Here is a 24325-nt window from a genome sequence, read left to right as displayed (position 1 = left end):
TTCCTCTCTCTCTGGCGCTCAACCTCTCTCTCTCTCTCTGTCTTTTCCTCTCTCTCTCTTGTGTGGTCTCGGCTGGTGTCTGCAACCAGAACAAATCTCCCCCAGCCAACACCCCCTGAACAAGGAGGCCAGAGCAGCTAATGGGAAACATGTGATTCTGCCTTGCGCCTGGAGCACCGTGAAGGGAGCCTCCGTCCCGGCTCAGCTCCGGCTCCCCCCTTGCCGCATTCCCCCCACCACGCTGTCCCCTGCCTCCCAGCGTCCCCCCCAGCCTGTGTGGGCACAGTCACAAGTTCCCCTGTCATTTACATTTCAGGGGGTGGGGGAGTATCAGGTTGTGGAGCGGCTGGGAGCAGCTCTACTCCTTAGGTCGCCCCAGCCCCCAGGGCCAGGCAGACCTCATGCAGACTCCCCCCAACCACCACCATCATATGTAGGAGAACAGGGCCAAGATGAGCTGAGCTGTGGGGGCCTGGATGGGGGGGGGCAGCCAACCCACCCCCACTGGAGGGCTCTGGGGCCACCCAGATTTCCATCTTTTCCGCCCTCCTGGGCCTCTGGGGAGCTGCAGAGGTGGGGGCTCCCCGAGGGCTTGGGAGCTGCCCGGCTGCATTTCTGTGCCCACCCAACCACGGGGGAAGAGGGGGATGGATCAGAGGAGGGAGGCTCTGGCAGGTTGGAATTCTCCTTCTCTGCCTGTGGATAAATTGTCCCTAATCCAGGCTTGGGGAGTTGTCTGGCTCCTACAGAGAGAGAGAGAGAGAGAGAGAGAGCAGGAGATAGGAAGGGAGGAGGAAAGCAGGCATACAAACACAGTGACACAGACACACACTGCCTCACAAAGGGTCCCACATGCGCACACGCACACACACATGCACTGACAAGTTACATAAAGGTGCCACACAAACACTGAGGCACTGTTGTGCTGACGAGTACACCATGGCACACAGACTCACACATGTTGACACTGACACAGACATACGATGACACGGCACGAGGACCCACTGACATACACAGATGCACAATGATAAGGTCATACAACATACATATGAGGTCACACACGTGAGCGCATACTGACCCACAGGGAAACAGACCCACAGGGACACTGACCAGTCACGCCATCATGCCGTGACCCTGAAAAGCCAGAGAGAGGCAGAGGTAGGAGGGAGGCAACACTGATCCACAGTGACATCAGTGCCCACAGTCACAGGCCTTGAGATTGGAAACCTGCAGGGACAGCAGAGGATCTGCCACATGCCCCACCCCAATACACAAGCCCAGAGAGTCAGAGGTGGGCAGACGCCAGTTCAGTTCCTGACACGGTGAGATGCAGAGAGCAGTGTGCACACGCGGGCACTCATCCCCTGACCACAGCTGGGCACACCTTGTCACACATTAGGCACACACACCTCTGTGTCCCCACAGGCATGCAAACATAGGCTCAGCTGGACACACACACACACAACCGACCATACTCAGGTGCACACACCCACACGTATAACTGAAGACACTGAACACAAGTATCAACTCTCTGTCTCTCTCTCTCACACACACACACTCACACACACACACAGTCTCTTACATGTACACTCTTAAACACATATATGCTCGCATAGACATACAAATATACACAGAAAAGCATGCAGAAGGCTAAGGAGACCCAGGAAGCCACACACAGGTGTATTTGCGCAGACAGCTGACACAGACGTGCATCTGTACAGGCAGGATGTCTAACACACACACACACGCTCCCAGGCAACCAAAACCTATAAGCAATCTGTGAGGCCTGGTTCCCAGACCCCCTCTGGGTTCCAGTACAGACCTCAGGGAGGCAGACAAATGGGCAGGAAGCAGGGGGGCGGTGAGGCGGGTCATGGTTATTAAAGAGAACAAGAGATACATAACCAGTCGCTGATGGAGAAGGGTGAATGCCAGCTGCGTATACACCCCTCATGAAAACGTGCATTCACCATCACTTTGAACAGCAACTCTCACACCTACATTGTAAGTGAGCTCTTGGCATTTATAGTTTCTCCTCATTCATAAGCTCTCCCCATTTTATAGATGAGAAAACTGAGAGCCAGAGAGGTTAACTGACTTGCCCGAGATCACATAGTTGGTAAGAGTTGAGCCGAGGGCCATTCTGACACCCACAGCCAAGTTCTTTTCACCATAGCGTGTGTGTTCATGTTCACGCGTACGTGTACCTACCCATACAAAGATAGTGCCTGGGGTTTCAGGAGATAGGCTCACATTCCCCAGTGGAATGAGGTTGGAGCCAATTTCATCCTGTGCAAGAGTGGGCCCCATCTCGGATGGCCTCCTGGTCCCTCTGTCTTTTCTGATCCTGTTTCCATGCTTATGTCTGGGGTGCCGTTTTTGTTTCCACAGATGGGAGCTTGCCTGCCTGTCTACCCATCGGCCTGGACCCCAGAGCCTGCCCAGCTAAGTGCGTGCAGAGGGCCCCGGGTTCGGGGCGACTCTCAGGCCACTGGAGAGACCACCCTGGAATCACTGGTGAAGACAGGTGTTTCTTGCTGAGCTGGGCCAGTCTGCACAGCCTGCTCAGGTAACAGAGCACAGGGAAGCCGGGTCTGTGCCTGGCCACTCCAGGCAGTGGGGATCAGGGCTACTTCCTTCCCAGTCCTAGCAGGGATTCCCCCTTCCCAGCTTAGGCCAAAAAGAGGCCCTTTACAATCAAAATATTTTAACCCAACTTACTCAGACTCCCCATTACCCAGAAAGGTGAGTTCCATGGATATACAGCTAGTTCCCCGGAGTCCTGGCTCCTAGTCTGAGGACTGACTCTTGCCTGCACCTGGATGACCTGAGAGAACTGGGAAGGGAAAGGGGTTGTGACAGTGACCAGAACTCAGGGCAGAGGTAGAAACCAGAATGCCTGATGTGTGAAGCTGACCCCCCAGGACCCCTCTCTGCTAGAGTCTGTGGAAGCTGAGAGGACCTGGGTAGTTCAGGTATGCTAGGCTGCCCTCCTGGGATGAGATGGGGTAGGGGTAGGGGTGGGGGCAGGACCCACCTCCCTACCCTGGGCCCAGATCAGCCCACCCAGGCTCAGGAGCCACAGAGGCCAGGTGGGGCTGCCCTGCCCTGCAGAGGCAACTCCCTGAACTGACACATGAAGCCTCGGGCTCCAGGAAGCTCCCTAGAGCCCAGCCTGCCTGGGGACCCCACCCAACTTCCAAAAGAGCATTCCTGGGGCCTGAGGTCTGGGGGTGGGGCCTCCTGGGATTGTAAGGGTGGGGAGCTTTGGCTGTGGGAGGATGCAGAGCTGGGTGTATGCGACTGTAAATGTACATAGCATCTCGGCATCTTGTGTGCAGGTACTCTGGCTTATGTGCAGGCAGGCACGTGTAGGACTCTTTCCGTAGGTGTGCAGGGTTCTGTACACAAGAGTGTAAGTGGACTGGGCTGGGGGACATTCAAAGGCTGGTGTGTGTGGTACACTGGAGTGAGTGTGCAAGATTCAGAGTGTGTCCTGGGCAGGTGTGGGGAGACTGGAGTGTTGTGTGTGCCACGCAGGATGGTGTTTGTGTGCAGAGTGCTAGTGTACACTGGAGAGTTGTGTAGACAAGAATCTGAACACACTGGGATGATATGTGAGTACACTTGGGTGGGGTGGGGTGTGTACACAGAGATCCTTCCGCATGTCACCAGGAAAGCGTGTTCAGGGTTCCGGCTGCACACTGGGGGTGGTGTGTGCACGTGGCTCCGTTTGTGCTTTAGAGGTGGGCTGGGCAAGCCTTCAGCTGAGCTGGGCTCAGCAGTGCCCAGCCTTGTGGCCAAATTGCTGAAGTCACTTCCTTTCCAGCAGCAACTTTCCAGGAGGAGGAGTTCTTCAGACCTGGGCGGGGAGGGGGGGGTGGCGGAACAAGGAGCTCTCAGGGGAAGGAGGTGGGCGGTGGTGAGAGGCTGTGGGGAGGGCCTGGTGGGGCTGGAGGAGGGGAGTCCTCCGGGAGACAGAAGGAAAGACAAGGACAGGAGTCTGGAAGGGCCAAGGGCAGGAGGGGATGGGGGCGGAGCAGGGCGGGAAGCACAGTCCCTGGGTGACCTCGGAGAGAGGAAGGGAGGGCCGCCCGGCAGGGTGACCCTTGGGTTCAGCCAGAGCTGGCGGTGGTGCCCACACACCTGGCACCCAGGGCAGGGGGCTGGCAGGGGGCGGCTCTAGGGCAGACCTGCTTGCCAGGTGCCCCGCTCTGGGCAGGAAGGGGGTGGGCAAGGGCTGCACAAAGGAGCTCTGTGTGGCTGGGGGTAGGGTGGGGTGGGGTGTGCTGTGCTGGGGGGGGGAGCCCTGATGATTCCAGGGGGCGGGGCGGGCTTGCTCCCCTTGGGGGCATCAGTGGCTCTAAGGGGACACCTAGTGGCGAGGGAGGGTAGTGCATTAGATGACCCAGGTGGGAGGGGTGAAGAGGCTGCTGGGAGGGGGTAGATTAGAAGTCAAAAATTAGAACTGGTGGTTGGGACTAGGACAGTTAGAGGAAGCTGCAGGGGAGGAGGCTGACTCTGGACAGTGAAGAAGTTTGGTTTAGAGGAGCCCAATAAACCTAAGTGCAGGCTCCAGCTCTTCCCTGTCATGGCTGTTTGTCCTTAAGGGCATTACTTAACCTCTCTGAGCCTCCCTTTACATACTACGTAAGTGACATCTGCCGTCACTTTTTTCATCATTGTTATTTTTGTTATGATTTTGGTCTGGAGTCGGGTTGGAAGAAGATCGTCAGGTACAATTGAATGGGTGGGAGGGGACTGAAGAGAAGGAAATTGAGAGGGGTGATGTATAGTTCCTGAGGGGGCAGATCCTGGGAGATAGAGGCCCTGGAGGGAGGTGATAGGGGAAGTTTCACAGCAGCCGTGATAGCCCCTTTGATGCAGAGATTTCCATTTGAGGACATCCCTGGGCCTTCATTCCGGCTGGGAGGGAAATGGTGTTGGGGGGGAGGAGTGTGCAGGCTGGAGAGAGGGTCATGAGGCCGGAAGTGAGAGCTGGGGCTGGCAGCCTGGCTCCCCTGGGGAGGCTGTGGGTGGGGGAGGGGGAGGCTGGCTGGGGAAGGGGTGGGGTGGTCACAGCCGCAGCGGGGGAGGGTGGGGCTGGGGACTCAAGGATGTGGGCTGGCCCTTCCCGGCACTGTGCACAGCAGGTTGGGGCCCCCAGCCCCCTCCCAGCCAGCTGGTGTCCCCAAAGGCAGGCTCAGACATACTGACCCAGAAGCAGACAGACGGACAGAAGAACCTTTTCGAGTTTGTCCACAGACATGGGATAGGTGGTGCCCTTGGGAGGGGTCCAAGAAAATGGCTGCCTGGGTGTGGTGGGGAGGGGAGCCAGCTGCTTCCCTCAGATCCTGGAGGCTGCAAGAGAGAGCAGTGGACAGAGTCAGGAGGTCTGGCAGGATGACATGCCCAAAGGTCTTCACGGGTGGGTGGAACAGAAGCAAGCACTGGAGAGGAGGTTTCTCTCTTCTGCCAAGATCACACCCTCAGGCCCCAAGTGGGAGGTCTCCAGCACAGGGAGGGTTGGTGAGCCCCACCCTCAGGGAGGGAGGGACGGTGGCTTCTGGTAGGCACCTCAAAAGAGGGTAGCAGGAGCTGTGGGGTCAGCCATACCGTTGGAAATCGGACCTGGGGATTCCAGAGTCTGAGCCCCTTCCCTCCTTTGTGAGCGTCGAACCCACAGTCCTTCCTGCAGGAGCAACGGTGAGATTCTTGAAGCAGAGGGAGCCTAGCGTAGAAGGGGCCAGGCCACCGTCTGCAGACAGGCACGAAAGAGAACAGAACCCTGAGTGATCGAGTAAGTGGGACGATGAGGAACAGCTGAGGCCTGGGACCTGCAGCAATACAGTGATGTTATGCTTGGATAAGCGACAAAGGGGCCCTCCCCGTGCCGTTTCGTGGTCTTGGGCAAAGTCTCTTTCTCTCGTCTCGTCTCCGTTTCCTCATCTGTAAGATGGGAGGGGCATGAGGTGGCACTAGAACAGTGTACCCACTGGGGGAGCTGATTAAAAATACAGACTCCCAGATGTCCCTTCAGATTTATGAGTCAGACTGCCCTGGACTAGGGTCTGGGTGTCTGGAAGGTTACACAGCACCCCCAGGCCCAGGGTTTGGAAGCCAGTGGGTTAGATGATTTTTAAGGTTCCTTCCAGCCTTCAATGAGTCCACAGCTCTAGAAGGAGCACTTTCAGGAGTAGCCAAAGGAGAGTTGCAGGAGCTGGGAATGGAAGGAGGCTTTGAACTTGGCAGAATTAGGAGTCTTGCCACTTAGCAGCTATGTGACTTCAGGCAAGTTATACAACTGCTCTGAGCCTGTTTCCTCTGTAACATGGAGATAATGAACCATGTCTCCCGGGTTCGGTGAAGATTCAGCGGGTCATGTATGTGGAGGTGCTTCATGGATTGCAAATTGCTGCTTACCCAAGGGAGTGGATGAGTGTCCCTGCGCACACGGTCGTGTCTCCGAGTCAGCTCTGCAGTCTTCCTGTGGAGTAACAACACTGGGCAGGGATCCTCCCAGTGGCCAGGGCCCATTCAGCTCCCTGCTCTCCCAAACCCCAGCTTCTGGGGATCAGCCGGGGCCCTGAGTCCCCAGCCTCCCTTGGGAGTCAGACATGCCAGGATCTAAATCCCAACTCTGCCCTGACCAGCTCAGGGAGCCTTTTGGTAAATATTTATGTAGCATCCATAACCCAGGCCCTGGGGTCAGGGGACCCAATGGTAAACAAGACCGAAGCAGTCCTTGTCCCTGAAGAGCCCCCTCGAGGAGGAGACACATTGAACCGCCAGTCATGCAAGTAATTGGCTGCAGTCGTGATAAATACTGTGAAAGTGAAATAAAGAGGGTTCTAGAAATATGTAGCAGGGGCTGGATCGAGGTTAGAGGTGGCATGGGCGGGGGGCAGAGAATGTCTCTTTACACATTCTTAATTTTCTTCCATCCTTCTACCTCCTACTTGGGTCCCCCTTTTGGGTCTGGAGAGGAATGAGAGAGAGCCTCATGGGGAAAGGCAAGGCTGATTGTTCCGTGTGCCTCATTCATTCATTTGTTCAATAAATATTTTTTGAAGCCCATTTGTGGGCCATGTGCTGATCCGGGTGTTGGGAGATACACACAGAAGTCAGCAGGATGGAAATGCTTGCCTTCATGGTGCTTACCACCTTCTAGCGGATGGTTTCCTCAGCTATAAGAGTGGGGATGATAATTGTATTGATCTCAGGTTTGCAGGGGGCTTAGATGAGATAATCCCTATCAAGCGCTTAGTCCAGTGTTTGGCAACAGAGAAAGTGTCCCCAGAGCATGAGCTTTTGTTGTTGTTGACTCCCTGGTGTAATTGTTCAACCTCTGACCTCAGGCACTCTTCAGTTTTTCTTTGCAGCTCTTATCCCACTAATAATTAAGTCATTTATGATTATCTGATCAGCGTTTGTCTACCCAGTCCTTATGCTAAGTAGGCACTCCATAGATAATGAGATATAAATGAATGAATGAATGAATGAATGATGTTACTTCATCTCTGAGCCTCCATTTCCTCATCTGCAAAATGGGGTTATTAATAGCCCCTACCTCGCAGGATTGGTATGAAGAATTAAATGAAACGATGCCTGGACAGCTTCCAGCCCAGTGCCTGGCGCGCAGTAGGTGCTCACTAAACCTGAGCTGCGATGGTCCTTTCCAGGCGCTGTCCACGCCCCGAGGCCTGGGCTCAGGCCGAAGTTGCTCCACAACGCCCTCAGCTGACAGCCAGCGACTGGCAGAGCCCCCAGGCACGGGGGCCCTCTCTCTTCCAGGTCAGCCGGGTGTGCACTGGAGGGAGTACATGGGGAGCTGGGGCTGGTATGTGTGGGAGACCAGGCCCAGTGGGCAGGTGGGCAGTGGTTGGGCTGTGGCCACCAGACCGCTGAGATCTCCTCTTGCCTATCCTTTCGCCCACAGAGATCTCCAGTGTGACAGCCCAGGCGGCAGAGCCGAGGGTGAGTGGCCGGGATTCTCCTGGAGCCCGGGGATGGGGCAAGAAGGAAGAGGCCATGTCCTTGGTAGAACTTCCGGGCCCTCTGACAGGGCCCAGGCCCTCTCCTTAACTTTGATCTGGAGTGGTTGTTCCACCCTGCTGATGGGCATCCCTCTCAAAAGCAGGTGAATTATTCTCCCCCAGCCCTTAGCCAGGGTCTAGACGAAAGTGGGTGAGCTGTCACTAGTGGAACTGGGGCCCAGGGGGGTTCATGGTGCATGTGGTGGTTTAGGAAAAGCTGGGGGTCAACAAGGGGATGGGGCTTCGGGAGGAGACTCAGGAGAGGGGTGCAGGGGACCACTGAGGTCATGGGAAGCTGATGAGGACTTGGGTATTCTAGTGAGGGACCTCCTGCCTGTCCTGCCCGGCAGGTCCTGGTCCCGGCTTCTCGCACCCTCATGTCAGCCCCGGCCCCGCCCGGCGGCCCGCGGAGGACAAGGTCAGGATGCGTGTGAAGCCCCAGGGCCTGGTGGTGACTTCCAGTGCCGTGTGCAGCTCTCCTGACTACCTCCGGGAGCCCAAGTACTACCCCGGCGGCCCCCCCACCCCCCGGCCCCTGCTTCCCGCCCGGCCCCCTGCCAGCCCGCCCGACAAGGCCTTCGCCCACACCTTCTCCGAGAACCCACGCCCACCCCCACGCCGGGACCCCAGCACCCGGCGCCCACCAGTCCTTGCCAAGGGGGACGACCCGCTGCCCCCGAGGGCGGCCCGTCCTGTCTCGCAGGCCTGCTGCCCCACACCCGCGGGAGACGGCAGTAGCTCCCGACGGTGCTGGGACAACGGGCGGGTGAACCTGCGTCCAGTGGTCCAGCTGATCGACATCATGAAGGACCTGACCCGGCTCTCCCAGGACCTGCAGCACAGCGGCGTGCACCTGGACTGCGGTGGGCTCCGGCTCAGCCGCCCTCCTGCCCCGCCCCCCGGGGACCTTCAGTACAGCTTCTTCTCCTCACCCAGCCTGGCCAACAGCATCCGCAGCCCTGAGGAGCGGGCCACCCCCCACGCCAAATCTGAGCGGCCCAGCCACCCCCTCTACGAGCCTGAGCCTGAGCCGAGGGACAGTCCCCAGCCTGGCCAAGGCCGTAGCCCTGGAGCCACGGCCGCAGCCACCGGCCTGCCACCAGAGCCCGAGCCGGACGGCCCTGATTACTCAGAACTCGCTGACGCCGACATCCTTAGTGAGCTGGCCTCCCTTACTTGCCCTGAGGCCCAGCTGCTGGAGGCCCAGGCCCTCGAGCCACCATCTCCTGAGCCAGAGCCTCAGCTCCTGGACCCCCAGCCCCGCTTCCTGGACCCGCAGGCACTGGAGCCGCTCGGGGAAGCGTTGGAGCTGCCGCCCCTGCAACCTCTTGCTGACCCTCTGGGGTTGCCGGGCCTGGCTCTACAGGCCCTGGATACCCTGCCCGACTCCCTGGAGTCACAGCTGCTTGACCCTCAGGCACTTGACCCCCTGCCCAAGTTGCTTGATGTCCCTGGCCGCCGTCTAGAGCCCCAGCAGCCCCTGGGACCCTGCCCACTGGCTGAACCCTTGCGCCTGGACTTGTGCTCACCCCACGGCCCTCCTGGGCCTGAGGGTCACCCCAAATACGCCTTGCGGCGCACTGATAGGCCAAAGATCCTGTGTCGCCGACGGAAAGCCGGTCGGGGCCGCAAGGCAGACGCCGGACCCGAGGGCCGCCTGCTGCCCCTGCCTATGCCCACAGGGCTGGTGGCTGCCCTGGCTGAGCCACTGCCACCGCCGCCGCCTCCTGCCCTGCCCGGCCCAGGCCCAGTCCCGGAACTGGAGCCCGAATCCTCCCAGACCCCAGTGGTCCCTCCCCGCAAAGGCAAGTGCCGGGGCGTGCGGCGCATGGTGGTGAAGATGGCCAAGATCCCTGTGTCACTGGGGCGGCGGAACAAGACCACATACAAGGTGTCGTCCTTGAGCAGCAGCCTGAGCGTGGACGGCAAGGAGCTGGGCCTGCGTGTGTCGGCGGAGCCCACCCCCCTGCTGAAGATGAAGAACAACGGGCGGAACGTGGTGGTGGTCTTCCCCCCCGGCGAGATGCCCATCATTCTGAAGCGCAAGCGCGGCCGCCCTCCTAAGAACCTGCTGCTGGGCCCCGGCAAGCCTAAGGAGCCGGCGGTGGTGGCAGCCGAGGCAGCCACGGTGGCAGCGGCCACCATGGCCGTGCCGGAGGTGAAGAAACGGCGGCGGCGGAAGCAGAAGCTGGCATCTCCCCAGCCGTCCTACGCAGCGGACGCCAACGACAGCAAGGCTGAGTACTCGGACGTCCTCGCCAAGCTGGCCTTCCTGAACCGCCAGAGCCAGTGCGCTGGACGGTGCTCACCACCCCGCTGCTGGACACCGAGTGAGCCCGAGTCAGTGCACCAGGCACCCGACACCCAGAGCATCTCCCACTTCCTGCATCGTGTGCAGGGCTTCCGACGGCGAGGTGGCAAAGCAGGCGGTTTTGGTGGCCGGGGTGGGGGCCAGGCTGCCAAGGCAGCCCGGTGCTCCTTCAGTGACTTCTTTGAGGGCATCGGCAAGAAAAAGAAGGTGGTGGCAGTGGCAGCTGCTGGGGTTGGGGGCCCTGGCCTCACTGAGTTGGGGCACCCACGCAAACGGGGCCGGGGGGAGGTAGACGCCGTGACTGGGAAGCCCAAACGCAAGAGGCGGTCCCGCAAGAACGGGACTCTGTTCCCAGAGCAGGTGCCCAGCGGCCCAGGCTTTGGGGAGGCGGGCACTGAGTGGGCTGGGGACAAAGGTGGTGGCTGGGCCCCTCACCATGGGCACCCAGGCGGGCAAGCTGGCCGAAACTGCGGGTTCCAGGGGACTGAGGCCCGGGCCTTTGCCTCCACGGGGCTAGAGAGCGGGGCTTCGGGCCGTGGCAGCTACTACAGCACAGCCGCACCTGCAGGCCAGACTGAGCTCAGCCAGGAGCGCCAAAACCTCTTCACCGGCTATTTTCGCTCACTGCTGGATTCGGATGACTCCTCCGACCTCTTGGACTTCGCCCTCTCAGCCTCTCGCCCCGAGTCCCGGAAGGCATCAGGCACCTATACAGGGCCCCCTACCAGCGCCCTGCCTGCCCAGCGGGGCCTGGCCACCTTCCCCGGCCGCGGAGCCAAGGCCAGCCCAGTGGCAGTGGGCAGCAGCGGGGCTGGGGCGGACCCCTCCTTCCAGCCTGTTCTGCCCACTCGCCAGACCTTCCCACCGGGCCGGGCAGCGAGCTATGGGCTAACCCCAGCCACTTCAGACTGCCGGGCAGCTGAGACCTTCCCAAAGCTGGCTCCCCCACCCTCTGCTGTGGCCCGCTCACCTACCACCCACCCGCCCGGCAACACCTACCCCCCGCAGTACGCCGGCTATGGGGCTGGACAAAGTGTTTTTGCCCCCTCTAAGCCCTTTACGGGCCAGGACTGTGCTAATAGCAAGGACTGCAGCTTTGCCTACGGCAGTGGCAACAGCCTACCTGCCTCACCCAGCAGCGCCCACAGCGCTGGCTATGCCCCACCGCCCACTGGGGGCCCCTGCCTGCCACCAAGCAAGGCCTCCTTCTTCAACAGCTCTGAGGGGGCCCCCTTCTCTGGTTCAGCCCCCACACCCCTGCGCTGTGACAGCCGGGCCAGCACTGTCTCGCCTGGCGGCTACATGGTGCCCAAGGGCACCACAGCCTCTGCCACCTCCGCCGCCTCTGCCGCCTCCTCGTCGTCCTCCTCCTTCCAGCCCTCGCCTGAGAACTGTCGGCAGTTTGTGGGGGCTTCTCAGTGGCCTTTCCGGCAGGGCTACGGGGGCCTGGACTGGGCCTCAGAGGCCTTCAGTCAGCTCTACAATCCAGGTTTCGACTGCCACGTCAGCGAGCCCAACGTGATCCTGGACATCTCCAACTATACACCGCAGAAGGTGAAGCAGCAGACAGCCGTGTCCGAGACCTTCTCCGAGTCGTCCTCTGACAGCACCCAGTTCAATCAGCCCGTTGGCGGCGGTTTCCGGCGTGCCAACAGTGAGGCCTCGAGCAGTGAGGGCCAGTCGAGCCTGTCCAGCCTGGAGAAACTGATGATGGACTGGAACGAGGCATCGTCCGCCCCCGGTTACAACTGGAACCAGAGCGTCCTCTTCCAGAGCAGCTCCAAGCCAGGCCGCGGACGGCGGAAGAAGGTGGACCTGTTCGAGGCCTCACACCTGGGCTTCCCGTCATCCGCGTCGGCCACCGCCTCGGGCTACCCGTCCAAACGGAGCACCGGACCCCGGCAGCCTCGGGGCGGACGGGGCGGCGGGGCCTGCTCAGCCAAGAAGGAGCGGGGTGGTGCTGCGGCCAAAGCCAAGTTCATCCCCAAGCCACAGCCCGTCAACCCGTTGTTTCAGGACAGCCCAGACCTCGGCCTGGACTACTACAGTGGGGACAGCAGCATGTCACCACTGCCCTCGCAGTCGAGGGCCTTCAGCGTGGGCGAGCGAGACCCCTGTGACTTCATGGGACCCTACTCCATGAACCCGTCCACACCGTCTGATGGCACCTTTGGTCAAGGCTTCCACTGCGACTCGCCCAGCCTGGGTGCCCCCGAGCTGGACGGGAAGCATTTCCCGCTGCTGGCCCACCCGCCCACGGTGTTTGATGCGGGCCTGCAGAAGGCCTACTCACCCACCTGCTCACCCACCCTGGGCTTCAAGGAAGAGCTGCGGCCGCCTCCCACAAAGCTGGCTGCCTGCGAGCCCCTCAAGCACGGGCTCCAGGGGGCCAGCCTGGGCCACGCGGCGGCAGCCCAGGCCCACCTGAGCTGCCGGGACCTGCCGCTGGGCCAGCCTCACTACGACTCCCCCAGCTGCAAGGGTACGGCTTACTGGTACCCGCCAGGCTCAGCTGCCCGCAGCCCACCCTATGAGGGCAAGGTGGGTTCAGGGCTGCTGGCTGACTTCCTGGGCAGGACGGAGGCCGCGTGCCTCAGTGCCCCACACCTGGCTAGCCCACCGGCCACCCCTAAGGCCGACAAGGAGCCCCTGGAGATGGCCCGGCCGCCCGGCCCACCCCGTGGCCCCGCTGCAGCCTCTGCTGGCTATGGCTGCCCACTCCTTAGTGACTTGACCCTGTCCCCCGTGCCGAGGGACTCGCTGCTGCCCCTGCAGGATACCGCCTACAGGTATCCGGGCTTTATGCCGCAGGCGCATCCCGGCCTGGGGGGGGGCCCCAAGAGCGGCTTCCTGGGGCCCATGGCGGAACCTCACCCTGAGGACACATTCACCGTCACCTCCCTGTAGTGCCAACTGAAGTGCCGACTGGACCTCGAGGTTTTGTTCCTGGGTGAGTCTGAGGCTGTGGGTGCAATGGGCAGAAGCCTGGGGGTGTGAGGGTGGGGTGGGATGAGGACACTAGAGCTTGGGCAAGAAGTATAGCGATGAGCAGGAAGGATTTGAGGACGAGATTAGGGATCAGAGTTAGGATTCAAGGAGTCTGGCGTTAGAAGTTGGGCACAGTCTTGGGGAGGAGATGGGTTCTTGGGTGGGAAACCCAGCAAGGGGCTTGGACATTCAGGGGGTCCCGTTATTGAAACGGCTGGAGAACTGTAGACTAGATGGGGCCATCTGGTTTGGTTCGTCAAGCGTTCATTTTCCTCATCCATGCTAGGTCCTGGGCAGGGACCCCCTGAGTCCCAGGAAACACTCATCACTTGACCTCTTGCAAGGGAGGGCGTTTGCATCGCCCCACGTGAGACAAGGGAAGAAAGAAGCAGGCTGGATGATTATCCGCTGAGGCGCGGATACTGACCCTGCGTGCTTCCTTGTCTCCCTGGGAACTTCATGTAGTTCAAGATGCAGCCTGGCAAGGGCCAGGCTGAGGGTGTGGCCAGTCTGTCCTTTTCTGGTCTCCCAGGTACCCCAAAGGCTATTTCTCAACAGGGGTGTTGGGATCTCACTGTGTCCGGGAACCTGCAGCCAGTGGCTCTATCCCCAGGCAGGATGTTTCCTACCTAGAAGAAGCTAGTCCCTTTCCTGAAGCCAAATGCTTTTCTTAAGAATTTCATTGGGGGATTCCCTGGTGGTCCAGTGGTTAGGACTCCGAGTTTCCACTGCAGGGGGTGCGGGTTTGATCCCTGGTTGGGGAGCTAAGATCCTGTGATCCTGCAAATTGCGTGGCACAGCCAAAATAATAATAATGATAATGATGATGAGGATTCCGTTAAATATTGTTAGGTATTTAGATATTGTTTTATCAGGTACTGTCACCTCCTTGAGTATACTTAAGATTTTGTGTTTAAGAAAAGGCAAATAAAGAGGGGAAATGCCCCTAAAGTGGTAAAACGGGACAGAATTGGAGGAGTCATTTTCTTGGTGAACAACCTGCTCCAGAAATGCAGCCATAACTGGCCCATCAGATCCCACTTTTGAAACAGACCTGGCACAAAATTGACCCAGACGTGGTGGGTGGTGACGGAGGGGGCTGGGGGCCTGTCTGAGCCCCTCACTCCCCCACCTCTGCTGCTACTGCAGCCTCCAGGGAGTGTCTTTTCCTGGAGAAGGAATAGCAGGGCTCCTGGAAAGCCCCGTCCCTGCTCTGGGAAGGCTATTCAAGGCCAGTGTGACTCAGGGTCCTGAAGTCATGTCGGTGGAAACTTATTACCCCCTCTCTGCCTGACCTCAGCTCCCTGGGTGCCTGAAGATGGCAAAGGGCATGGGAGTCAGGAGGGCTGGGGAAGGACCACTCCCCAATTGGCCAATTTGCTACATGCCCTTGACCAAGCCTTTGCCCCTCCTCCACCTACCCCCTGCCTCTGTTTCCCAATCTGTTCAAGGAAATTGACTTTGATAATCTCTCGGGCTCTTGAAACTCCGCATGGCACAGGCAATGGACCAGGCTTTCTTGAGGGGCAGCGTATTTTTCCTGCTAATGAAACCAGACCAAGATTAAAATGGCCTTCCATTCCCCATGCACCTCATTGCAAGCAGCAGAGCCGCAGATCTGAAGCAGACCAGGGAGAAGCTGCTTAGGGTTTAAAATGTCAAACTCTCGATCCTTCTCACTGGAGGGGAGATGTCTCATGGATAATCCAGAAATGTGAAATAATCCGAAAACCTTTCCTCCCGGGCTCTGGGGGGGAAATAAGCGGGTGTGGGGGCTGGGTGTTTAGGCAGGTCACGGCTCAGTGAGATACATAATGGAACCATCCAGTGAGGCCTGAACGCAGGAGGAACTGGGATTCTATCCAGCCCCACATTCTGGCCCCGCTCCCCACTCAGAGCTGGGAGTTGACAGCGCTGTCCTCAAACCGATGCATTCAGTTGTTCAAGAGACATCTGTCCAGCACCCACTGTCTGCCAGTGGGTGACACATCATTGGGGATACAGCAGTGAGCACCACAAATGAGGTCCTGGTCCTCAGGGGGCTTCCAGTTTAGTGGGAAAGACGGTAAACAGAATGACACAGAGCATTTGATAATTATCACCGTAGAAAGAGCTGTGCAAGAGAAGAAAAGCTAGGAGGCCATGAGGGCCTGCAGCCAGCTGACCAGATGCTGAGGCTGATGCCTGAAAGATGAGGAGACGTCAGCTAGATAGGGAAGAGCATTCTGGGCAGAGGGAACAGCAGTGGGGAAAGCCCTGAGGCAGGAAGCAGCTCAGCTTTGAGGAGCTGATGGGAAGACAGTAACACTGAGTGCAGGGGTGAGGGGGCAGGGCCGGATCACGCAGCACAATGGAAGGAGTTTGAACTTTGTTCCAAGACAAATGGGGAACCATTGAAGGGTTCTTGGCTGGAATGCTGTGGGCTGCAGTGGAGCTGGGCTGGTGTTGAAGGAGGGAGACTGGCTGCGGTAGCCCAGGCAAGCAGTGGTGGTGGCTCGGACCATGGTGCTGGGAGGGCTGTCCCCACTTCTTTATCCAAGGTGGCACACACTCCCTCATCTGGGGCAAACCCCCCAGTGCCGAGGACTGATTAAAAGCATTGTGGGAGTGCAGAAGCCTTGGGGATACAGGGAAGAATGGTGAGGAAGAAGAGCTAACGGAGGGAGGGACACTGTTAACGGAGTGTCACTGTCAACAGAGGGCTTTAAGCAGGGAGGACAGTGACACACTCATTCACCAACCAGCAGTGAACCCTTTTGACCCTGGGCACAGGGGGAGCAGTCACTGAGCTCAGCGTCACATCTTGAGCCCTTCCATGCCCGTCCTGATGCCAGGCACAGGGAGGACAAAGCAGACGTGGCCCCTGCCCTCAGAGTGCCCATCCACCCCAGGAGGCTAAAACAAGCACACAAAGAGCCTCAGACACCTGGTGGGAAGCGGCAGGGAGAAGCAAAGCTCATGCACCAGGCGTGGGGTCAGAAGTCACCTCTCTGCCTTTTTGGTGAGAAAAGGGACATATATTCGTGCTGGGCCCTTTGTGCAACACTGCCTCGCTGACTCTTCACAGCAGCCTGGGAGGCGGGGGTGCTCACCCCCTCCTCCCCATCAGAGAGTTGAGGAAACAGGTACAGTTCTGAACCTTGCTCAGGGGACCCAGAGGTAGTAAATGGTAGAGCCATGATTTGAACTCAGTACCGCCCACCCCTCAGCCTGGACACTCTGCCTTCCCGCTCCTTCTCCACTCTGTGCCCCTGATGCCCCATCCGCAAAATGACGGATTGGTTGGATGCTCCCTACAGCTCTTTCTGGGTCTTGACATTTTAAATGGATTTTGAGGTTCTGTGAAAGAAGCTGCATCTGAGCTCAACCTTGAAGAATAGGCAAGATGTGGACACACGGAGACTGGGGGGAGGGCATTCCACGCAGAGGAAGCTGTGGGCCAGGGCAGGTCACATCCCAATGTGAATTAGAAGAGAGCTCAGAGGGGCCAGAGTGGGGAATGTGGGACCTGACTGGTCTGTGAGCTGAGCTGACAGAGGGGGAAGTGGCCGAGGGGCGGGGGGGATGTGCTCAGGCCGGCAAACATCTTCTCTAGTCCCTTAGATGGAACGCAGAGACAGACAGACTGGCTCCGCCTTGGGCCCTCATGGCTGAAGATCGGCCCTTTCGGATCCTGGGGACAGGGTGGGAGGGTAGGAAGGGCCCTCCGAGGTGTTCAGGGATCTCGAGTCCCCCCTCTCCTCCCTATTCCCTCTCAGGCCTGGACCTGAGGCCAAGAGAAATGTCACAGGTCCTCCAAGGTTACACCAGCTGGGGCCTGACTGGATCAGGAAGCGGCTTCCAAGGCCACCAGCCAGTCCAGGTCAGCAGGCATGCCCAGACCTGGGCCAGGCCCTGGCCGCTCTGGGCTTCGTCTCTCCGTGTCTTGAAACCTCAAGAGGTCACCTGATCTTGCCTCTAGCCCTGAGCAAGGGGCCCTTACGTCAGGGGTCAGCCAGGCCTGCCCTGCCCCTCCTGGGCTCCTCTTCCCACTCTCTGGGGCTATCCTCCCTCCGATCCTATCTCTTGCCTCTCCTGCAGCCATTTGCAGGCCAGGCCTTCTTGTCCTGAGCCCTCATTTCCTGGAAATATATCTCCTTGAGCTTGCCCTCTCAGGCTCCTCCTCTCCCATCTCCCCCCATCCCTGTGGACCCGGAAGAACCCAAGGGAGAAAGCAAGGCCCTGAAACTGGAGGGTGGTGGCTAGGAGCATGCCTGTGGGTGCAGACAGGCCTCTGTGCAGAGCCCGGTTCCATCCCTCACCAGCTATGTGATCTGGTGAGTCACGTCACCTCACTGCGCCTCTTGTGAGAATTAAATGAGATTACCCGTGAAGCACTTAGCCCGTCCCTGGCACGCAGGAAGCACGTAATCAGTGGTTGGTAGATGGGTGAATAAAATACCTCCCTGTGGTCTGTGTGAGTCACACACCTCTGACCCTTTCCTCCAAGCTCAGGACTCCATAGCCGGCTCTCCTTCACCTGCTTTTCCTGCTTCCCTTCTAGGAAGGAGCTTGTATTCTAGTATGGGTTTGGGGCCTTTGGCAGGAGGCTGTAAAATACCACCTAGTTATATGCCTTAACAGTGGGGCTGAGTCCTCCCTGGGGGGTCCAGAGACAAGGTAAGTCACAGGCCCCGCACCAAGGGACCTAAAGCCTGATGGGCAACAGGACCCAGGCTCCTAAATGACTCAGGTCAGCTAGAAACTCTGTCCACACAGCTATCCACACCAGTCCTCTCTCGGTACAGATAATCTGAAAAAAGGTTTCCTTATGATTTTATAATACATCATGATTTTTCTCCCAGCAGATTTGCCTTCCTGGTCATCACAACTTTTGCCACCATAGTGTCCTCTGTGCTGGAGGGCAGGAGGAAGTAGGTTAATTCTGTATTCAACCCACACGAATGAGCTGCCTGCCTGGGGCCAGGCATTGCATCTGGTGCTAAAGGTACCACTGAACAAGATGAGCAGTGTCCTGCCCTCATGGAGTTTGCAGCCTTTAAACAGGTGTTCATTACAAGCCTCCATGTGGGCATCTCTCTCCAGGGGAGGGACTGAAACGCCCCCACCAGAAATACCAGGGACCATGGGCAGGGCAGGCAGCAAGAGCTTCCCCGGGGGCGGGGGGTGGGGGTGGGGGGCAAGAAATAGGTCTTGAGCAAATTTGAGGCTTCAGAAGCTGTAGCCCTAGCTCAGGCACCAGGGTCAGTGCAACCAGTGCCTGCCAGGTCTCTGCCCCAACACCTGCCCCACTCCCTGAGCCCATAGCCCCCTATTGCGGCTGCTGAATGTCCTTCAGCACCTGGGGATGCGTGGAGTCTGGAGCAATCCCCCTGAATGTTTACTGGGCGAATTCATTAAAACACATCTGCTCTTGTCACTTCATTGCTTAACACCATTTGATTTTGCATCCTCCCCTCTCCAGCCTCCTTGCCTACAAAATAAAGACCTGACTTCCTAACCTGGTATTCTGGGAATTCAAGGCTGCTTCTTCAGCCCTGACCTCCTGCTCCCACAGCCTCCCTCTCCAGCCCTAGACTGTGGAATCAGGAGGGAGCTTTCCAGGCCCTTTCCCCAGTGTGCCCTGTGCCTTTGCTCTAGCTGTTCCCTGGCCTGGGCTGCCCTTTCCTAGCCACCATCCATCTCCCACCTGTCAGTTCCTATCTTTCACTCAGACACTGCCTCCTCCAAGAAGCAGTCCAGGATCCTTCCCAGGTGCAGTTAATCTCCAGTCCTGTATGCATCCATGACAGCCCTGCCTGGGAATGTCTTCCTCACCATGCCATCAGGTCCTTTAGGCCAGTTACTCATCTCCGTGCACTGTCCCCGTCTCCCTCCCCAGTGTCTCAACATGCCTGGGACACTTCAAGGGTCAAGGTTTGTTTTTGGTTTTTTGTCTTTTTTTTCCTTGAGTCAAAAAAGGGCATGTAGACTAGGGAGAATTGTGAGAGAAAAGGTTAGGCATCGGGGAACGGGCATGAGCTGGTTTCTCTCAACCCCACTGTTATCAGATACTCTCCTAAGGATGGGGCAGGGGAAGGGTGTATAAATAAGCCAGTTCCAACTCTCAGGGCTAACTGGGCTTTTGGAGTTCTCCAAGTACAGCCCCTCCCCGTTTTCAGAGAGGAAGAGGGACTCACCCAAAGACACACAGCCACCAAGGCAGGGAATCACGGAAAGGTAGAGCCAGGAAGGTCCCTTGCGGGTCCCTTGCCCCTGCCTCAGCCTGCACTCAGTTGCATGTGCAACACATACCCATGGGTGATGCCTGTCCTTCCATAGGCATCTCTGATCGGGAGGGTGGAGGATGTGGGTGTTAGCGGGGCGTGTATAGCCTCCTCCCAGGACAGGTGGGAGTGTGAGGCTCTGAGACGTGAGAGATACACACAAGCTAGGTGGGTGACCGTGGATATAAACCCCGTTTGGTCCCACTAGCATCCCTCTCTATGCCCAGCAGTGAGGGAGGTAGGGGAAGATCCCTAAGGAGGGAATGAGTGGCAGAGCTGGAGCTTAAGGAATGCATCTGGTCACTGGTGGACAGATTTTGAAAAACTTTTCTGGGGTGAGGAGGAGAGCCACACACCCATCCACACGCCACAGTCTACTTGTCCACAATTGGAAGCTTCATCCCTCAGAACTCTGGGTCCACCCTACCTGAGGGTATCTCCATCTGTCAGGTGTGATCTGGGCCTCAGGAAAGCAGTATCCTCTCCACATTTAAGGGACTCGCAGGCCTGACTTTGCCTGAAAACATCAGAAGGGTTGGTTGGATCAGCCTTTGGGCAGCTGTGGTTTGTCTCTGACCTCTTATCTTTGGTGCACTATCTCAGTGCCTGAAGATCTCTCCCATTCCCTGTTCAATCCCCTTATTTTACTTAGAAACTGAAGCCCAGAGAGGGAAAGGACTTGCCCTAGGTCACACAGCAAATCAGTCTCTGCAATTTCTCATGCACTCTTTGCCTTCTGCTCCACTGCCTTGATTGATGTCGAGACCCCTTTCTGGAGGGTAGAGACGAGAAGGTGGGGTTAGACCTTAGCTCATGGCCTGGCAGTTAGTGGGTGTGAATACGTGTCTGTTGGTTGCTTGAGTGAATGCACGAACATGTGCTTCTTTCGCTGGGGAGAGCAGCTCTCGTTGGACAACGTGATTTATACGTGGTCTGCAGCATTTTAAATCCCTGCTCAGCTCTCCCTTGGTGCCCCCAGTGCTAGTCCCTGTTGACAGGCAGAGACCACATAAAGCCCTGGCCCCACAGATGGTAAAACTGCTGGAGCACGAGGACTCCATGGAATGTGGCTGTGCACTCCTTCATTATGGAGGCACTAAAAGGTTAAGTCTCATGAACAATGGCTGGTGTCCTGGGGCGCCAGCCGCATGCTGGCATCGGGTATATGGAGGTACCAGACACAGGTCTCTGCCCAGGAGGAGTGCAGAAGGGAATGACAAATGCCCCAGTAGCTGTGGTAACAGGGTGGTCTGAGGAGGCATCCAGAGGTGTGCAAGACCTGAGCTGGACCTTGACTCGCCGATCGGACATAGACTGGTCACGGCTCTGTCGTTCAGTCGGCACACATTGTTGACCCCAGCATGTGCTGGGCGCCTTGCTCAGCGGTGAGTTGAAGAGCCACAGTGCCTCCCACCAGAGCTGGGGGAGGTGCCCCCACTGTGCTCCCTGAGCCCTCCGGGGCTCCTTTTGGCACACCCCCATCTCCCTGTGTTGTGATCGCCTGGTTTGGGGTCCACTTTGCTTCCCTCTCTGCTCTGTGAGCCCCTCAAGGGCTGGGATCCAGGTCTCGCTCTCTGCTTTGTCTCCAGTGCCCAGCTCTGGGCCACCTGACCCAGCAGCACTGGTTCTGTTCCGTGGTGAGTTGAACCTGGCAGGGTCAGGGTTCTGCATGGCCACAGCATTCTGACTTCTCCCCTCCCCGGATCAGGAACCTCTGGTTTTGCTTCTCTCCCCATCCCCCACCCCCCGCCATCCCCCTAAATTCTGGCCAAGTCATGAAAGCTGGGGAGGGCGGTGGGAGGAGGAAGGTGAGACAGTGTGGCTTAGCAGAGGGTGAGAAAGCCTCCCTGCTGCCTGGCCGCCGCCGGCACCACGGGAATGGTTCTGGCAGAAGCTGCCTGCTGGGCTGAGATCACCATGGAGACCTGGCTTAGAGAGGGTCACTGGCAGTGGCTAAGGGCTGGAGGGGGCGGGGGCGACAAGGATTTGTGCCGAGGCTCCCAGCCTGCCCCAGGGCCCTTAAGGGGAGCAGGGGAGGCTGGGGTTCAGTACAGTTAGCTTGCTAAGTAGTTTGGAGCTGCCTGTTCTAAATCTCCCCCCAACTTCATCACCCCAACACACCATGTCTGTCATCCCAACAGGTTCCTTAGCTTGGCAGCTGTTCTTCAACTGCAATAAAGCTGTCCTACAGATAGATGCCCCCAGCCCACCAGCTGAACCTGTTCCCCCACCCTGTGCATCACCCTAACTGGAGAACTGACACCTACCCCAGCTGCATCCCCTGCCCCAATCACCCCGGTTGTAATACAGCTGTCACCCTAACAAGCACACCTCTTACCCCTTCGGCTAATATTCCATCCTCCCCTCACCGGCAGGAGATCTGACAGCTTAACAAAGATGCAGCTCCTACCCTCCCCCTCAAGCCTCTGCATGCCACCTGGGCTGAGGCACCAGGATGGGGTGCTGTCCCACCTCCCAGGAGTGCACCTGGCTCCCCTGGCCCTTGGGGGGAGTCCTGGCAAGTCCAGCCTCAGGACAAAAGTCTTCCCCGGGGCTGACTGCCCAGCAGACAGCAGCCGAGGCTGAGCAGAATTTAAATGTGGCCCCGTTGGAAAGGGAAGCCAAGAAAGAGGACGAGAGAGGAAAGGCTTTCTGTGGCTGCCGGTTCCTGCAGGGATGGGGGAGGGTGGATGGCTTGCTGAGGAGCCTCAGAAGGTGGTTTTAGCACCCCCACGCTTGTCCCTTAATTTTGGTGGGATGGTCACCCACCAAGTGTAGGAGACATGAATTTCAGGGCTCTGAGAAGAAGACAGAGCTCCAAAAGAGCCAGGCTAATGACTGGAGGTCTTGAGGGTAATGAGCCCACACCTTTCCACTGGGCATCTTCCCACTCACTCCAGCAAAGCTGGGGGTCTGGATAGGGAGTCAGGTCCCCAGAGCCCTGCAAACATAATTAGGACCATCTAGGGAAGGGAGGTACTTCAGATCTCTAGTGTCTAGTGATTGTAGGGACTGGGGACTCAGGAGTTTCCAAGCTTCAGGAAGGCAGGGGGTGCAGCCAAACACAGATGGTATCGTGTTGGACAATTTCTTTATTCCTGTAATCAGACAGACTTCCTCATCACCTCACCTCTCTAAGGAACAGAATGGCATTGGTAGGGAATGGGGAGAAGGTTGGATTTGGAAAAAATGAAAGCAGTGGTTCACACCTGTGCTGTGCTAAGGCCCTGTCTTCCCATTATGTCATTCCTCAGGACAGCCTAGGTAGGAGGAATTACTAAACTCATTGTTGCATGAGGAAACCAAGGCCTGGGGAGCCTAGCTGGCCCAGGCCCCAAGAAGGTAATGACTAATACTAATTAGTATCACTTATGATGCATTTATGGACCAGGCTTAATCTGCCTCAAACCACTGAATCTTCCCAACAAATTTGCGGGATAGTTCTGTTATCCCCTTTTGAGTAAACTGAGGCTCACAGAGATTCACTGACTTGCCCAAGGTCATAGAGCTATTAAATGGTGGTGCTAGCATTTGAACTCGTCTTTGTCTGACTCAGGAGCTCAAGTTCTGAACCAATTGCACTGCCTGGAATCCCAGCTCCTCATCCAGCACATCCTTTACCTCTCAGTGCTGTGGGCCTTGGACATACACCTATTTTACAGATGGGGAAAGTGAGCTCAGAGCAGGCCAGAAGCAGTCCGGAGTCTCATGGGCAGGGGCCGTTTGGAATTTTCTGCGAGAAGGAACAAGGCAGTTCCCCTTCTCTCAGAGTCCTGGTAGGGACTGGGTGGAGGTCCCGCTTTTAGCCTCCCTATTCCCAGAGCTCAGGGTCTGACTCTGCTGCTGACTTCTGCCTCTTCTCTTGTGTTTCTTTGCAGCTTTCAGAAAACCAACGCCAAGACCCCTCCCAGCGTCCACATCGTCCTCTGGCAGGAGCGCCTGCCCCTCTGCCTCCCCTGCACCCCCTGCACCCCCTGCAGTCCCATCTCCCCCCCACCCCTCCCTGCCCATCTCCTCCACGCAGAAGCCGAAGGTGAGCCCTTTCTGCACAAAACCAGCAATTGTAAATACTTTTTAAAAATGTACAAAACTTAAAAACAAAACACAGTTTTAGAAAAAGACAAAAAAAAGAGAGAGAGAGAGAGCGCGAGCGTGTGCAAGAGGTTGCGAGCGGGGCCTCGATGTGTCCAGAGCCCCTGCAAGTATGCACTGAGAAATTTATCTACAGGTCGTTTGACAAAAATGAACAATATCCTATTTATTGTATATACTGTTTTATTATAAATCGTGGATTGTATATTGCATTCTGTAAACCTGCTGTGGTCCCGTGGTGTGCAAATTCGCATGGTGGGGGGGAGGGAGAAGAACCTCTTGCGGGAGCTTTTTTTTTTTCTTTCTTTCTTTCTTATTTTTCACTCTTTTGGGTTTTCTCTTCTGTTGTTGTTGTTGTTTTCTGTTGGCAGGACACACCCAAAGATCCAAGTTTGTATTAAAAAGAAATGAAAAAAAGCAAAAAAAAACAAAAACAAAAACAAAAAACAACCTCGTGTCTTGTGAAAGGGGGTGAGTGAGGGTGGACAGAGTGGAAGGGGTGTGACAGCTGGGGGTCCTCACCAGACACTGGGTCCCCAGAGGAGTTGAAATACCTCCATGTGTTCCCTCCCTCAGAGTTCTAACCTCTGCCTGAGACCTGAGTGACCTGTGCATTTGGGCCCCTCCCTTTA

The 24325-nt window shown here is 57.5% G+C and overlaps 1 protein-coding gene across 7 annotated transcripts in view; it reads left to right on the top strand.

The window, feature by feature from the left end:
• Window positions 1-24121, top strand: part of AHDC1 (AT-hook DNA binding motif containing 1) — a 64980-nt gene extending 40859 nt beyond the window's left edge. For 3 of the 7 annotated variants that reach the window (XM_057701947.1, XM_057701932.1, XM_057701957.1), the window contains 5 exons: window positions 2392-2569; window positions 7683-7794; window positions 7940-7977; window positions 8387-13297; window positions 23480-24121. In XM_057701947.1, the coding sequence (XP_057557930.1) occupies window positions 8461-13254 (4794 nt within the window). In that variant the 5' untranslated portion in view covers window positions 2392-2569; window positions 7683-7794; window positions 7940-7977; window positions 8387-8460 and the 3' untranslated portion in view covers window positions 13255-13297; window positions 23480-24121. Of the gene's footprint in view, window positions 1-2391; window positions 2570-4433; window positions 4651-7577; window positions 7795-7939; window positions 7978-8386; window positions 13298-13621; window positions 13868-18182; window positions 18382-23479 lie in introns of those variants that run through there. The other 4 variants (XR_009048396.1, XR_009048397.1, XM_057701923.1 and 1 more) reach the window with 4 other exon arrangements.
• Window positions 24122-24325: the final 204 nt, after the last annotated feature.

This window comes from Hippopotamus amphibius, chromosome 1 (genome assembly GCF_030028045.1).
Source record: "Hippopotamus amphibius kiboko isolate mHipAmp2 chromosome 1, mHipAmp2.hap2, whole genome shotgun sequence".
Taxonomy (NCBI): Eukaryota; Metazoa; Chordata; class Mammalia; order Artiodactyla; family Hippopotamidae; genus Hippopotamus; species Hippopotamus amphibius.
The sequence above is the reverse complement of the archived record's forward strand: the minus strand, read 5'-3'. Positions and strand labels throughout refer to the sequence as shown.